The 17,576-nt window shown below is 36.8% G+C and overlaps 1 protein-coding gene across 3 annotated transcripts in view; it reads right to left on the bottom strand.

The window, feature by feature from the left end:
- The window catches only part of RELN (reelin), a 490,351-nt gene that overhangs the window by 338,036 nt on the left and 134,739 nt on the right, over positions 1–17,576 (bottom strand). For all 3 annotated transcript variants that reach the window (XM_078060039.1, XM_078060040.1, XM_036067465.2), the window contains exon 3: positions 12,963–13,098. In XM_078060039.1, the coding sequence (XP_077916165.1) occupies positions 12,963–13,098 (136 nt within the window). The remainder of the gene's footprint in view (positions 1–12,962; positions 13,099–17,576) is intronic.

Genomic DNA, 17,576 nt, shown 5'->3' with positions numbered 1-17,576 from the left:
TATTTTATGTTAGTCTAAATAACATTCAAAAACAGGAGATACCTTATTTAGCTTAATTAACAATAGAAATATTGTATTCCACATGTTTAAGATGTCAGAATTATTATTTAGAAGGATTTACATATCACTTGAATTATTAGAGAAAAATTAATTGCAAATCAGAATTTTAAGTTATTGATAAAGTTTTGTTAAATGACCAAATTGTTATTTCCAGAATGCCTAAAATGTTATAATACAGCCATCATCAGTGCAGTATCTGGAGGTTTAAATAGCAGAATATAAGTCCTAATTCTCTAATACAGTCTTCTGGTACATTTGTGCATTCTTGCAATTTTTCATTTATGTATGCATGCATTCATTCATCCATTCAAGAAATAATTTTTTTGAGGTTTAATATATTTTTATTAGCATATAACGTATTATTTGTTTCAGGGGTACAGGTAAGAAATAATTTTTAAAGAATTTTTGTCCAAATAATTTTATAATACTATTGCATTTGAAATATTAGAAAATACGTACTCAGTATCTTGTCACCTCAAAGGTAGTTTTCAATTTTGCATTTTTCCTTCAGTTTTACCTATATGAATGTTATTTTGTCCCTAGGAAATTACCCCTAATATTTATCTCTAATATTATTATGTTTTGCTTATTTTGTCTGGAATTAATATAGTGGCACGGACTTCCTTTTTGTTAGAATTTGCCTGGTATATCTTTTCCTGTCTCTTTACTTTCAATGTTTTTGTGCCATTATGTTTAGGTTTGCCTCTTGGAAGAACATTGCTAGATTTTTATAATCACATTTTGAAAGTCAAAGTGTATTAACTGGTTAATTTAATCTGTTCATATTTATTGTAAATATATATATGCAGTTGACCCTTGAACAGCATGGGTTTGAACTGTGCTGGTCCACTTATAGGGGGATTTTTTTTTTTTTTTTTTTTGGTAAATACAATAAAGTGCTGTAAATGTTTTTTCTCTTCCTTAGGATTTTCTTAATGACATTTTCTTTTCTCTGGCTTACTTTATTGTAAGAATGCAGGATTTAATACATATACAAAATATGTGTTAATCAACTGTTTATGTTATCAGTAAGGCTTCTGATCAACAGTAAGCTATTAGTTAAGTTCCGGGGGAATCAAAAGTTATATGCAGATTTCAATCATGCAGGGGGTTGGTGCTTTGTTTGAGGGTCAACTATATACTTACTTATCAGTTAGGCATGAAAATTTATGTATCATGTGTTGTTTGAAGGTCAACTATATACTTATTTATCAGTTAGGCATGAAAATTTATATATCATGTGTTGTTTGAGGGTCAACTATATATACTTATTTATCTTACATTTTATACTTCTATGCTTTTGAAGGTAACCTTTTTTCCTTTCTTTGGAGGGATTAAGTTTTCTTTCATCTTTTCCCCAATACTTCCCCTGTTTTGGAAGTTATACTTCTATTTCAGTTCTACACATTTATGTTTTTAACTACGTCTATAACTTTCTTTCAGAATAATTTGAGGACCTTAGAAAACTTTAATACTGACTTCTCTCCTTCCTCCAATTCACACTCATGTTGCTTAGTATTTCAGTTATTCTTTGCCTTTAAATTCTATCTGAAAATAGTTATTGGTGTATATTTTGTATATAAATTTATTTACATAACCAAAGCTTATTTGGAATCTCTAACACACTTGCTAATTATTATTAACTCTTGTATCACAATATTAAAGCACATCTTTTAAAAGCTTGCTTTAAAAATCGTCTGTTTCTGTGTGTGGTAAAAATATCAAGTCTCTTTTTTTTAATGTCTTTATTTTGTTTTTCATGCCTAACTGATAATTTATCTAGGTACAGAATTCTAGGTTGACGATGCATTTCCTCCACGACTTTGCAGATACTGTTCCATTGTCTCCTGACATCCCTTGTTGCTGATGAGAAAGCCACTACCAGACTAAAATGACAGGAAATCTACATTTTGTCTTTGGTTGCCTCTGAGATTTTTCTCTTTGATACTCTGAAGGTTCACCATGATCTGATTCAATGCTAACTTTATTTATGTTGCTTAGATAGAAAAGACTCACGTCTTCCTTAGTTCTAGAAAATTCCCCACCATTATCTCTTCAAATAGGTCTGTCTTCATTCTTTCTATTCTCTCCTTCTAAAACTTCCATTAGATGTTACTTTTTTTTTTTTTAAAGATTTTATTTATTTATTGGACAGAGAGAGAGAGAGCACACAAGCAGGGGAGCAGCAGAGGGAGAAGCAGACTCCCAGCTGAGCAAGGAGCCCAACTCAGGGCCCGATCCCAGGACCCCGGGATCATGACCTGAGCCAAAGGCAGATGCTTAACCGACTGAGCCACCCAGGTGCCCCTAGATGTTACTTTCTTAACTTGATGTTCTATACCAGGTTAATAAGGTAAAGTCAAGTCAGACTCCTCACACAGAGAATTTTAGTTTCTCATAAGTGGCTTACTTTACCAAAAGTCTCAGTCTGATGACAAGCTTTGCTGTTTTCCCAGGCAGAGCTGGATGATACTTGAGGCTCCAGGCTTCAGGCAGCGGGCCCAGCGCCTGCTCCCTCTCCTTCCCTCTCTCCTGCTGTCTTTGAAAAGGCTCTCAGCGATGGCTCCAGATCCCACTGAGGTTAAAACTCCAGGCCTAGGACCTAAATCCAGGTTTAAAATACCCATAGACCCACATGATATCTGCTCCCACTTCCTGATCCAGTCTCCATACCTCCCCTTTCTTCTGGCACCTTGTGTCTTCACTTTCTTTCCAACAGTTTTATATGTATTTTAAATGCTTACTCATTTATCTAAAGTTTCTATGTGATTTTAATAGAAGGAGCTCCTGCCATGAGAGCTCAGTCTTCCACAATGCCAGAAATCCTCTACAAACATAATTTTAATGTGTTTGAAATAGTAGAAATGCATTTTTTTATGTTTTTGTCACTTAATACTCCAAACATCTCTCAAGTTGCGACACTATCTTTACAATTACTATTTTAACAGTGACAGAGAGCAGTAATATAAGATAGCAGCTAAAAGGACATGTTTTGGATGAAAACGGACCTATTTCTGTGACCTCTTCAAGCTCTTTCTTCAGTAACAGTCATACTAGGAAGGTACAGGATCTGAATAGGCTGCCTGGGATACAGGTGCTCATGAAATGGAAATTGGTATTTTTACTACCATCATCATCATCATCATCACCATCAAATGCTATTCCAAACCTCATTATTGCTTATTTTCATATTAATAATTAGCATTCTAGACATGCTCATTTTAAATCTTAGGTACACGGTGGTAAATTGTCATAGGGTAAGGGAATATTTGAGAAGGCCCTGAACTTAAAACACTGTGGCAGAGGATGGGGGGGACAGGCAGAGTGAGACCCAAGGGTGGGGTCAGGGAGAAGAACAGTGCCTTAGCCCAGAGCAGCCAAAGAGTGGTACTAAGTCCTGAGCACTATATGAAAAGGTAACCAGAGGGGATCCCCACTTGTCACACTTGGCCTACATAGAGTTAAGGTCCCCATAAAGTTAAGGTCCATAGAAATTTCTGCTTTAGCAAACAAAATTAAAATGAACAGTTAGGTAGGGACACCTGGGTGGCTCAGTGGGTTAAATGTCTGCCTTCGGCTCGGGTCATGATCCCAGGTTCCTGGGATCGAGTCCCGCATCGGGCTCCTTGCTCAGCAGGGAGCCTGCTTCTCCCTCTGCCTGCCGCTCCCCCTGCTTGTGCTCTCTCTCCCTCTCTCTCTCTGACAAATAAATAAAATCTTTAAAAAAAAATGAACAGTTAGGTAACCAGTTTTCTACGAAAAAAATTGCCCTGCTTGGCCAGGTTAGCAGTTATAAGGTTTTAAGTTCACAGGGCCATTGCAAAATCTTAGCTTTACGTTCCTCCTTCTGTATGTCCTTTGAAGTACATGGTTATATTCTGTAAATGTTAAGGTAACATAAGAGGAAAAGATAATTAATTAGATTTTCTCAGGGCTACACATTAGAACTTTCTGTAATGATGGAAATGTTCCAGATCTGTGCTGTTCAATATAATAGTCACTAGACATATGTGGTTCCTGAACTTGAAATGCGGCTAGTGTAACTAAGGAACTGAACTATTTATTTTATTTGACTTTAACTTAAATTTAAATAGCCACATGTAAAAATAAATAAATAAATAGCCACATGTGCCTTGTAGCTAGTGTATTAGAAAGTATAGTTCTAAACAAATTCTAGAATATATGCATGTGTTTGTATATATATGCATATATATGAATATACATCTATGTCTGTATGTAAATATATACATAAATATAAACATATACATGCATACGGAAATAATCTCAGAGGTATTGCAGGTTTGGTTCCAGACCACGGCAATAAAGCAAATATCACAATAAAATGAGTCAACGAATTTTTTGGTTTTCCAGTGCATATAAAAGGTATGTGTTTACATTATAGTGTAGTCTTTTAAGTGCACAATAGCATTGTGCCTTTAAAAAAGTACATACCTTAATTTAAAAATACTTTATTGCCAAAAAGTGCTAACCATCACCTGAGCTCTCAGCGAGTCATGATCACTGACCACGGATCATCATAACAAATACGATAATAATGAAAAAATTTGAAATATTACAAGAATTACAAAACATGACACAGAGGCATGAAGTGAGCAAATGCTGTTGGAAAAATGACACTGGCAGACTTGTTCGATTCAGGGTTGCCACAAACCTTCAATTTGTAAAAGTCACAGTATCTGTTAATTGCACTAAAGTGACACACAATAAAGCGAGGTATGTCTGTATGTATATCCAAGTAAGTCACAGTGGACAAGATAAGTTCTTTAAAAAATTCTTATCTGGAAGAAGCAATCAAAAATCTACTTCATGTTTGTAATCATGCCTTAATATTCAGAGATTAAAAAAAAAGCAGAGCTAAATAAAATCTGGCTGCTAGTATATATTATCCAAGTCACTGTATTGGCAAACCATGGAGTTGTTGCTGCCATGAGAAAAATTTATTCACCTGGTTCTCAGACATCTTTGTCATCACTATTTTTGACTGCGTAGGCAATTTGAAAAAAAATAATAATTTCTCACATAAGGCCTCTAAAACTGGTTTCATCAATTCTATTAATAAAGAAATAACCCAAATCTCTGCCCATATCTCATTTAGGAGATTTCTATTAGATACAGAGAAGTGCTAAGAATCGTAATACATAAAGCTTTTAGATTTACCGACTTTGGTGTTTTTTGCTTTCACAAATGATCCATGTGATTTCAAGTAATAAGTGCCAAGTGGAGTAGTAATCCCATCTAAACCACAAGGCCTCATAATAAAGAGCATCTTGTGGTTTCCAAACCTCAGTCCACTTACTTAAGTACCCTTCGCAAGTTATGATTCCATTACATGAAAGGGAAGGGAAGAATAAAAGGATGGGTTTGCTATAAGCTTGCTTTTTTGTTTGTTTTGTTTTTGCTTCTAGAATTAACATTAGGAAAAACTGGTATTTCTACCTAAAAGAAAAAAAAAGCAGAGATTTAAAAAAGAACAAATTCACTAATACAACTATTTGCTGTGGGATAGACTTCACAGATGCAGGTCCATCTTTGGACCCTAAACATATTTCATTACTGAAATAGAAAAATTTTCTCACTATAAAGCAGTTCTACTTCTCGGATGGTCTTATGATTCTGATGAAAAGAAAACTGTCCTATGAAACTCCAGTAAATTGCCCTAATAGAACCTGTGTTTTTTACACTGTGGCTTCTTGGAAGAAGGAGGTGATGAGAAGGAAGAAGACAGGTAATACAAAGGGGTTGGTATTGCCTTTTGAATATCTGTTAAATTTTTAAAAATACGTTGTATAATTAATATAAAAAATAATTTCTTTAGACCTTCCTGGAGATAAATGGACATATTTTATCTCAACATTTTATCACACTCCCTAAAATTAAAAATTAAATCCCCAGGCAGCATCTTGACCTCATTTGCCAAAAAGTTGATAAATAAGAACACACATTAGACCCTGAACTTAGACTGTGTCTCCTTGTCCGAACCTAACTGGCTACTTAACTTTGATGAAAAACAGGGGCCTACAGGGAGTGAGAACCATCAGGGTCCTAGCCATTCACTTTTAAGGGTAGAAAATATTTTTTTTTATCCTGTCATTCAAAGGTACATTTTTGAGCAGCACCGAAATAATTGTCTCGGGTTGGGAAATGTCTGTTTAAAAAAAGAAAACTAGACCATCAGAAAAAAATGTGAGTTAAGAGACAGATAAAATTCCTCCTATGGAAAACAGCATATCTGGTTTTATCGAACAGTGTGGATACAAACATGTTAGCCTTCCATGACAAGGGATTTATTTTTGCAGTAAGCTACGTAAACCTAGAAAGTAAAATAACATTTGTATGTATCAACTGTTGGCATCCTTATCTGTAGGTATGAATGCACTCCCAATAAATGCACCCATGGGAGCGTCCCTGATCTCATTTCAAATGTTTAAATAACAAGGCAAATACATCTGTGATGCTTCCTTCTGATGGATGGAAATAAATGGGCAACCATACTATCTTTCCTGAGGAATCCTCCAGACACAGTGGAATGGCTCTCATCAAAAATTAAAGGCTTCTGAGATATACTCAAGGCAGCACCTCAAATCTGTGCATCTGTATGATTTTCAGCCTGTCTGGTATTCAGAAACTGCTGCTGTCTTCAATTTTCTAAATGATGTGGTTTTTTTTTTTGTCTTCTTGTTTAGTATACTTTTAAAAAATTAGTCTTCTAGGAGAATCTTCCTTTAAAATGTCAAATGTTCAGATACAGTCCACCTGTGTACCTCTTTGCTGGCCTGAGTTCATTCTTTGTTGTGGCTTCAGTATCTTAAATAGAACACCGCTTGTTTCACATCAGTTCCTAGTTTTGAGGGATTTGACTTACGGTTAAATTGTCACTAATTTGGGCACAGATCTGATCTTTTCTGCTCCCTTTGAATTCCAATATTATGTTAGCATCTCTGTCCAAGCCATTAAACTTAAATCTAATAGTGATAAGTTTTGTCTTTAATACACACATTCCCTCCCTAATGGAATCCTTTCGTGATAAGGGATAGGATATAATCACCGTCCAAAGAATGAACCTGCATCATGCTATATCAAGATAAAACCCATGTTTGACATATAAACCTAATGTTCTCCACATTTCAGAAATTTAAATAGGTGCCTCTTGTATTTGTAAAAGAGCCTAATATAGTGTTTTATTTTTTTTATTATTTTTTAAGTTTTATTTATTTAAGTAATCTCTACACCCAACATGGGGCTCAAACTCATGACCCCGAGATCAAGAGTCACATACTTTTCTGACTGAGCCAGCCAGGTGCCCCTATACTGTTTTGAACATAGTAAATGCTCACAGATATTCCTTTTTCCCCTTCATGCCTTCATTGAGTTATCCAGATATTAGTTTTCAACGTCTGATTTGTCATCAGTTTCCCTGTGTTTGCTCACTTTATGTAACGTTTTTGAAAGATTTGAAAACTTTCAGTAAATATTTTGGCACTAAAAAATTTTAAATAAATAAACAGGTGCCTCTTGATGTTTGAATGAGTTAGATAATATTACTACATCTCATCTAGAGATAGATTTCAAAATGAGGATAGGAAACCCGTATTGGTCACTTAAAAAATCTGAGAGATGCTGATACCAACTACCAACTCCATATAATTTTCATTGTATCACTGCCGTGATGTTTTGCCATAATGAAATAGCCAAGAGATCATTTCAGAGGCAACTACAGTGAAGAGCAAAAACCACATGCTTGAAACTGGACTGCCTTCTGAATCCAGGCTGTGTTGACCATTAGGTGAGTGATATCAGGCAAATTATTTAACATTTCTGTACTTCAGTTTCCTCATCTGCAAACTGAGGTAAGAACAACACCTACTTGGGTGCCTGGGTGGCTCAGTCTGTTAAGCGTCTGCCTTCGGCTCAGGTCATGATCTCAGGGTCCTGGGATCGAGTCCCGCATGGGGCTCCTTGCTCGGCGGGGAGCCTGCTTCTCCCTCTGCCTGCCACTCCCCCTGCTTGTTCTCTCTCTCCCTCTCTCTCTCTGACAAATAAATAAATAAAATCTTAAAAAAATAAATATTTAAAAAAAATAATAAAAAAATAAACTTGAGGCTTGCTAGTCACTTAAGACTAATCAAATATAAAAGTAAAGACAAACCATACTGATGTAAGATCTAAATATTTAGCAGTTCTCTGAGTGAAATTATCACTTAAAATGTAAATGATATCTGGGGCGCCTGAATGGTTCAGTCGGTTAAGTATCTGACTCTCGATTTCGGCTCAGGTCATGATCTCAGGGGTGTGGGATTGAACCCAAGTCGGGCTCCACACTGAGTGTGGAGTCTGCTTGTCTCCCTCTCCCTCTGCTCACTCTCTCTGTCTCTCAAATAAATAAATAAATCTTTTTAAAAAATGTCAATGATAGCAACAGGTGTCATAAAGTATTGATAAAATAATTTTAGTTACTGATCCACTGAATACATCTATACCAGAGCAGCCAATAACTTTATCCTCAGGACAGCCTCTCTTCCGTGTCTCTTACTCCATTATTTTTAACAAGAAAGGCTGTAAACCGTTGGCCCAAATGACTATGTGGCTAAGTGGTTTATCAATGAAACCTGGTTTAGTCAGATAGTGTGCCACTTACTTTTCTCTAGGAAAAACATGCACAGTGCATTATACAATTGTCTTGGATTTTAGTTCAAATGTTCCATAATTCTTACTATGGGTTGTTTTTTTTTTAAAGAATTTTAAATAGAAAACTGGGTTTTAAAATCGCAGAGTGTGCATCATACATTTGCTGTGCTAATACCAGATTATAAAAATTGGGTGCAGTGTCAGTTTAAGTGCCAGCTTCATTGAGACCAGGCACATGGTAAATGATAAATATTAGTTGCTTGGTTTTCTTCAAATCCAAGATGCCATCAGTTGTAAGACATTAAAAAATAAAATTAGGTCTGGCAATTATAATTGTAAGATGCCATCAAAGGTAAGATGAACTCTACTTCAGAGTTTCCAAAATGTAAAATATCTGTATCTTGAGGTCAATGAAAGATGATATCATTATTAGTTATTAAGAAATATTTATTGAGGGCCTTCTATTGTCTGTAGTTTGAGCATTGGGATTTCTTAGGTATATAATGGGACTATACATAGTCCCTGACCTTGGGGGATTTAAAGACCAGGTAAGGAGCACCTAGATGGCTCAGTCGATTAAGTATCTGACTCTTGATTTTGGCGCAAGTCATGATCTCAGGGTCATGAGATGGAGCCCAATGTTGGGCTCCACACTGGAGCCTGCTTAAGATTCTCTCTCTCTCCCTCTCCCTCTGCCCTTCTCCTGCCGCTCTCTCTCAATAAATAAATTAATTAAATTTAAAAATAAAAAAATAAAGTCCAGTTAAAAGAAGAAAACACATGTGAAAAATTAACTCGAATAAGTATACAGCAAGTCACAGCCTTTGAACCATATGGAGCACATGTTCACTCACAACGTGAAAAAGTTACATAAAATATATTACAAAAGCACATAAGCATGGCTAAAATTTAATTTCTAAAAAGTAATTCTTCCTCCCCTAAAAAATGATAGTTTTGGGGCGTGTGGGTGGCTCAGTTGGTTGGGTAACCGACTCTTGATTTCAGTTCAGGTCATGATCTCAGTGTTACGAGATCGGGCCCCACACTGGGCTCTGTGCTGGGCATGGAGCCTGCTTGGGATTCTCTCTCTCTCTCTATCCCTCCCCATCTCCCTCTCCAAAAAAAAAGAAAAAAAAAAAAGAAAAAGAAAAAAAAATAACAGCTTTAATTTGGGGGATTAGTCAGAAAAGAGAGAATTATGGTATATTTACATTCAAATGCCATAGGCTTTGTGTTATTTTATTTTTGTTTAATATTCAAAGTTAATGTTGAACATTACCATCTCCTTCAAGTATTGCTGGGCACATACTAATTACAAATACTAACTCTTATATAGAGCTCTACTGAACACATCATAAATACTGGAGAAAGAAACAAAGGCAAGGAATTGCAAGACTTGGTTCAGAAAATTTCAAATAAATTGCTTCTGTGGCCCATGTTCAATCTTCAGTCTTCCTGGACTCTCTCACAAACTAATTAGGAAAAGAGATCAACAAAAGCATCCTGCCCAAAAGTAACATTCAATACAGTCATGGCTTATAATAAGTGAAGAATTAACTGCTTATTAAGAATGCTAAGGGGCGCCTGGGTGGCTCAGTGAGTTAAGCATCTGCCTTCTGCTCAGGTCATTATCTTAGGGTCCTGGGATTGAGCCCGCTTAGGGCTCCCTGCTCAGCAGGGAGTCTGCTTCTCCCTCCCCCCACTTCTCGTGCTCTCTCTCAAAACAGATAAATTAAATCTTAAAAAAAGAAAAAAGAATGTTAAAAAGTACAAACTGCATCATCAAAATGTCATTGGGAAATATGGGTGAGGGCATATGAATTTCTTTGCAGTCGGTAACTATTACTTCTGACCAGACAGTATTTTTCTACGAAAACATTGTTTGGGTTAAGACTTAAAATACCTAAGTTATGGGGTGCCTGGATGGATCAGTGGGTTAAGTGTTTGACTCAGGTCATGATCTTAGGGTCCTGAGATTGAGAATCACGTTATTGGGCTTTGTGCTCAGCAGGGAATCTGCTTCTCTCCCTCTCCCTCTGCCTCTGCCTCTGCCCCTCCCCCTGCTCAGGCGCACATGCACTCTCTCTAAAATAAATAAATAAATCTTTAAAAAAAATACCTAAGTTATTTCTCAGAAGAAAACAGAGTTTGGGACCCTGGGAACAATGAGGCCAGAAGCTACCAAATATCATTTTTACACAGATTCAATTCAAAACTATATCTACTTGGAAATAGGCAGTTGTATGCTGCTAATACAGATTTCCTTTGTGTTCTAGCTTTCAAAAAAGTAATTCTTGTCTTAAATGAAGAAGTTATGCAGGGCAAGAATTTAAATTACCTTTCCCAGTGCCAACATGAATAAGATAGAGCATTCCAAAAGAGAGAGTCAGAGATCACTATTAAACTAAAGGAAAAGACAACACTGAACATCATTTAATTCAAGGGTCATCTTCTGTGATATCTATGTATGAGGTGTTGTACCAACTGTGGGGAGAATCACAAAGAAATAAAAATGTATCCCTGTCCAATCTAATCTAATAGCAAAGGCAAGAAATTAACTCGAATAAGTATACAGTAAAATATAATCAGCATTACAACAGAGTTACAAGCAAAATGCGATCCTACACGTCACTTCTATTGTTGATATCTTGGAGCTTTATAGAAGAGTTGGCATTTTAAACAGGCCTTAAAGAATGAGTAGGACTTTAATAACTGGAGTTGAGGAGAAAAAAGCATTCTGGGCTAAGGGAAAAGCATGGAGAAAGAGAAAGACATGGAATGTTTACGGGGTTGTGGGAAGTCCTGCAATTTGTGCCCCATCAGGACGTGCACACGGGAGATAAAACAGAAGATGATACACAGCAAGACTGGGAAGACTCTTCAAACCCAAGCCAAAGGGTTGGTCCTCAGAAAGGAGGTTTAAAGTATCTGGTTTCCTGTGATCAAGATTGTGCCTTAGGAAGACTAACTAGACGACAATGTCCAGGATAGACTGGAGGAGAAGAGATCACTTAGGAAGCTACCGTAATCACCTTAGCAAAAGGTTCTGGAAGAAAAAGGTTCAAGTATGAAAAACTTTCTGAAGGAGAAATGATAGGATTGAATGTTAATCAGCTGGATAGGATTAATCTGATGTTTGCAGCTTGCGTAACCCAGAGGATAGGCAGAAAATATATAATCGGTGTTGTGGGAGCCATAGGAATCCTTGACCCTGAACTGTATATTATTAAAGGGGAAGGAAAAGTAGTGGTAAATTTTAGACTATGCAGGTTTTATGGGATGTTGTTGTCTGAGCAGAAGGTTCAGAATAGAAAACCATTCAAGATGCCTTCCAGCTCTCTTTTGCCTGACTGCCCATAGAATAGCTGTTTCTGAACTGCCCTTGGCCTTATTCCATTGGCTTACCTCCATTAAATAAATATTGAGTGAGTGTGTACTGAGTGCCAGGGACTGTTCTAGACAGTTGGGGCAAATCAGTTAACAAAACAGAAAAAAATTCTTGCCTTCAAGGAACTTGCATTTCAGTTAGAAGAGACAGACAATAAATAATACACATAATCAAATAAATGAAGTATATTATGTGTTAAAAGTAAAAAATGGTATAAAAAAAAGAGAGAAGACTAAGAAGTGTGAGAAGTGGAGATCCTGGGGCAGGGGCAGGGGTAGAGTTTACACTGAGAGATGGAGAAAATCACAGCCTTTGAACCGTAGCACAATGTTAATATCTAAGGACACTGTTGGAACATTGTTCACCACATTTCCCAGCTTCCTCTTAATGAAAGCATAGGAGAGAGTCATTAAGTTTCTATGGACTCCCTGACTTCCCACCACCATCACTCACCTAACTGATCACATTTCTCTCTTGGCACTAATGGCCAGAAAGCTGAAAGCTAAATTTGTGATCTTCTTCTAAAACATGGATGGAGCCTCATGGCATTTTTTTATATTTGTTTTCATCTTACTTTCCAAACTTTTGTTTTCCTACTGCCTTAATTTCTTTACATACTTTTATCTGATTGTGTATTTTTGTCAGCTAAAATCCAACTCAGATCTCTTGAAGTATAAAGAAATATGCAAAAATATACTGCTCAAGTTATCTTTTTTTTATGATCTTGACCTCTTTTTGACACCAAAATTAGTGGCTTTAATTAAGGTCAAACCTGTTAAAATAATGTATTTAAATACTTAGCCTACATCTCATCCCATGAGAGGTATATTTGCCTTCCCTACTGGTCACAGACACTTTGGGTACTTACATGAAATTCACACAGCCGGTGCCAGCAGGTGGAGCGATCCAGACGAAGCTGAGGTTGGTTGTGGGCAGATGACTCACATGAGAGGCCACCACGCTGCACATAAACTGGTTACCAAACTGGTGGTCAGACATGATCCCTGAGAGACAGAAAGAAAGAGAAGTTGTCATAAAAACAACAAAACACGGTCTTTCTTATCATGGCATTAACAATATTTTCTGGACATTTTCTTGTATGTTAAGATTCATCATGCTGTTTGGCCACCCTGTAAGTTATGCAATTTTCCGTGTCCTGTTGTTAGAAGGATATTAATAATTTAAAACATTTTTGTTAGGGGCTAATCTATTAATTTCATTGCTATAGTAGTTGTTTTCCTTTGATTTTGTTGATTGGTCTTTGTCCATCACCAAAGACCACCAGGACCATACCTATAGTATAACGAGGTTGGATTTACTGGAAGTCTTTACAGCAAACGAGACCAAATATTATTGGGAACTGGGAAGTATCTCAGTAAGAGGACGTTAGCAAAGGTTTGTTAAACTATTTGGGCTTGTGTTAGGTTATTTTAGAGAACAGGATGATCAAGCTGTCCTGAGAGTTTCCTGATCTTAGTACTACAAGTCCTGCATCCTGGGACCCCCCAATCCTGCTGGGGAGGTTACAGGGGTAGGTGGTTTTGTTTCTGGATTTGGTGCTATCAGAAAGTGGGGGCAATTTTATCAGAGAGTACCTTACTAAATTGTATACGGGAGACATGAGGAATGACATAAGCTAAAGTTGTGATCGATAAAAGTCATGTTAGCATGGAGAGGGGGATCGTCACTTTTGTGATTTGCACCATGTTCTTGCTTTTGTCTGTGTTCAGGTATGATTACAAAGTGGCCTTGGTTTTGGCTCAAGCCATCAGTTTCAAGGTGGCCTTGTCTGATGTTGATGTTCTGTAAAACTGTTTATATTCCACATGAGAATACCATAGCCTAGCTGTAAGTGCCAGGTCAGCTCCCAGCTGAGCTACCCGGAGATGCTTTTTTTCTTTTTTAAGAAGATGATTCTCTTAGGTTGACCTCCAATATAAAATATTAATAAATAACTCAACAATAAGAAAATAACTCTATTTTTTAAAATAATAGGCAAAAGACCTGAAAAGACACCTCACCAAAAAATATACAGATGGCAAGTAAGTATATGAAAAAGATGTTCAACCTCATAGATCATTAGAATATTGCAAATTAAAACAATGAAATGCCACTTTGCAACTATTATAGCCACTGTGCAAAACACTGAGAACACCAAATGCTGGTGAGGATGTGGAACAATAAGCACTCTTATTCATTGCTGGTGAGAATACAAAATGGTACAGCCATTTTGAAAGACAGTTTGGCATTTTCTTACAGAAATAAACATACTCTTACTGTATGATCCAGCAATCATGCTCCATAATATTTACCCAAATAAATTAAAGATTTCTGTCCACACAAAACCCTGCACATGGATGTATATAGCAGTCTTATTCATAATTGTCAAAGCTTGGAAGCAACCAATATATCCTTCACTAAGTGAATGGAATGGAACTGTGGTCCATCCAAACAATGGAGTATCTATTCAGGACCAAAAGGCCATGAGCTACCAAATTATGACAAGACATGGATAAATAAATGCATTTTACTAAATGAAAGAAGCCAATCTGAAAAGGCTACATACTGCATGATTCCAACCATAGGACATTCTGGAAAAGGCAAAACTATGGAGACAGGAAAAACATCCCCAGTTGCCAGGGGTTAGGAGGGAGGCAAGGATGAATAGGCAGGACATAAAGGATTTTTTAGGGCAGTGAAATGATTCTGTTTAATACTACAATAGTGGACACATGTCATTATATATTTGTTAAAACACACAGAATGTACAACATTAAGAGTGAATCCTAATGCAAACTAGGGACTTTGAGTGATAATGATGTGTCAGGATAGGTTAATCTGTTGTAACAAATGTATCACTGTATCAGTGTGATGCAGGAGGCAGACAATAGTGGGGAGTCGTGGGGGGAGGTGGGGGCATACGGGAAATGTCTATACTTTCCATTCAGTTTTGCTGTAACCTAAAAGTGCTCTAAAAACAGTTTATTAATAACAATATTAATAAAAACATTGCCAGGAATGAGCAATTAAATAAAAAATTCACTTCCTGGCTTTGTGAACTTAGGGTAAATGACTTACTCTGAGACCCAGTCTTCTTGTCTATAAAATGGAAATACCATGTCCCCTCCATCCCAAAGTTATTGTGAGAATTAAATGACCCAATACATAGGAGTACAGTGCCCCCCATGTTTGGATAGGTGCCCTTTCTACATGTCATCATAACAGTTCATACATGCTTCATCATAGCACTTGACCTGTGAGGGACTAGGTCTTTAATTTTTATATTCTAAGCAACTATCACAATGCCTGACACATCACAGATACTCAAGAAATGTTTTTTCTGAATCAATACAAGAATGATTTAACTAAAAAAATTAAAAGCAATAGAAAAGGTACCACATATGTTACATTACCCAGTGAAACAGAATCTTCCAGAATAAAAGAATAGGTCATACTGCACAAAGAAACAGAAAAACAGGTCTGTATTTTGACATAGCCTAACGATGCCCTTTTTCTCATCCAAGTTTTTATTCTTTTAAGCTATGTCTTCAGACAAAATTCATCAAGCCAGAGAAACCACAAGGTTAGGGAGGAGAAGAGACTACCCAGGAAATGACAGAGTGCCGCAGGAGACTCACAAGCCATGACTCAGGAATTGCCACTCTGCTCTGGGTGGGCATAAAGCAGAAATCCTGTGTGTGTATGTGGAAAATGACATATCTGCAGGAGTCAGCCTGACCAAAAAGGAAAACAAAAGTTCCAGCCACTATCATGTGGGAAGGGAAATGAATCAAACAAAATAAGGCTTCAGGGTTTCACAGCCTTGGTGACAGGATTCACATTCAAATATCTCCCGATTCTTCAAAACCCCTCCTAGAAAGTGAGTCAATGTCTGGGCTGCATATTACTTCACAATATTTTACAAAAAAAAAAAAAAACTATATTGTTGTAATTAGGACATGCCCCACTCTAGGTAAATTTGCCAGAGAACAACATTCTTGCAATCCAACCATCCGGCACGGTAGTTGCCAACAAGCCTGCACAGTGGCATCATCTGAAGAGATGGGATAAATATTGGTTCCTAGAGATTCTGAGTTAACTGGTTTGGGATAAAGCCTGGGTACTGGGAGTTTCAGAAGCTCACCAAGCAATGCTAATATGTAGCCAAGAACATGCATTAAAAATTTGTCTTAGTAAGATGTTGTCCAGGCTTCAGGGCATAGAATAATACCCATATGGTACCAATAGAACAGTTTGAAAGTATCCAGAAGTGTCTTACACAAGGGCCCTGACAGTAATGCAAAATATTCAATCCTTTACCCACTACTCCTAGAACCATGTATTCTGAGGGCCTTATTATGTACCTTCAAATACTAGGAGTGCACAGTGGTCTTTGCTTTTTTAACAAAGAGCCCTGGCATATTATACTGCCATCACAGTTTCTTTTTTGTTTTTAACTGAAGTACAATTAACATACAGTGTTATATTAGTTTCAGGTGTACAGTATAATGATTCGATAATTCTATACATTACTCCATGCTCATCACAAGTATACTTTCAATCCCCTTTATCTATTTCACTCATCCCCCCACCCACCTGCCCTCTGGCAACCACCAATTTGTCCTCTGTATTTAAGAATCTGGTTTTTCCCTCTCTTTTTTTGTTTGTTCGTCTGTTTTCTTTCTTAAATTCCATATATGAGAGGAATCGTATGGTAATTGTCTTTGTCTGACTTATTTCACTTAACATTATAACCTCTAAGTCCATCCATATTGTTGCAAGCTGCAAGATCTCATTCTTTTTTTGCCACTAACATTCTATCACATATATACAATATACAATATACAGCTTCTTTACCCATTCATCTATGGATGGACATTTGAGTTGCTTCCATATCTTGGTTACCACATTTTAATTGGCATTTTCTTTGAAAATATCTAAAAGTTGGCCAGAGTTGCAGCTATTAGTCATCTATTCATCTTAGTATCAACCAGCAGAAAACAACAGTATTTACAGAATACCTAGTTTGGCTCAAACATTCTGTTAGGCCCTGTGGAGGTGCACAGAAGAAACGTAGGACACGGTCCCTACCTGAAATAACTTGAGCTGGAAAGAGAAAACTGGAGCAAACTGACATTCTAAATAAAACACCTAGAAAATAAGTAAGTGCTAAATGAAGTTGTGTTTGTGAAAAATTATGAAATAGGAGAAGAGTCATTAATAGAAACAATTATAATAATGGTTATAGTAATACTTAATTGAGCACTTACTATGGCCTGGTGCTATTGTAAGCATTTCATGAACATTAACTTATTTGAGGCTCTTAACAACCCTGTGAGGAAGGAGCTGTTAGTTTCTCCACTTTACCTGTGAGGACCCTGAGGCAATGGAGATAAAAGAACGTATTCCTGGTCATAGAGAAAGTGGAGAGTGTAGCCTGGATTCAAACCAATGCCCTTGCTATCCAGTCAAGAAATGGCGC

Source organism: Halichoerus grypus, chromosome 12 (genome assembly GCF_964656455.1).
Source record: "Halichoerus grypus chromosome 12, mHalGry1.hap1.1, whole genome shotgun sequence".
Taxonomy (NCBI): domain Eukaryota; kingdom Metazoa; phylum Chordata; class Mammalia; order Carnivora; family Phocidae; genus Halichoerus; species Halichoerus grypus.
Note: the sequence above shows the minus strand (reverse complement) of the source record. Positions and strands in the feature narration are given on the sequence as shown.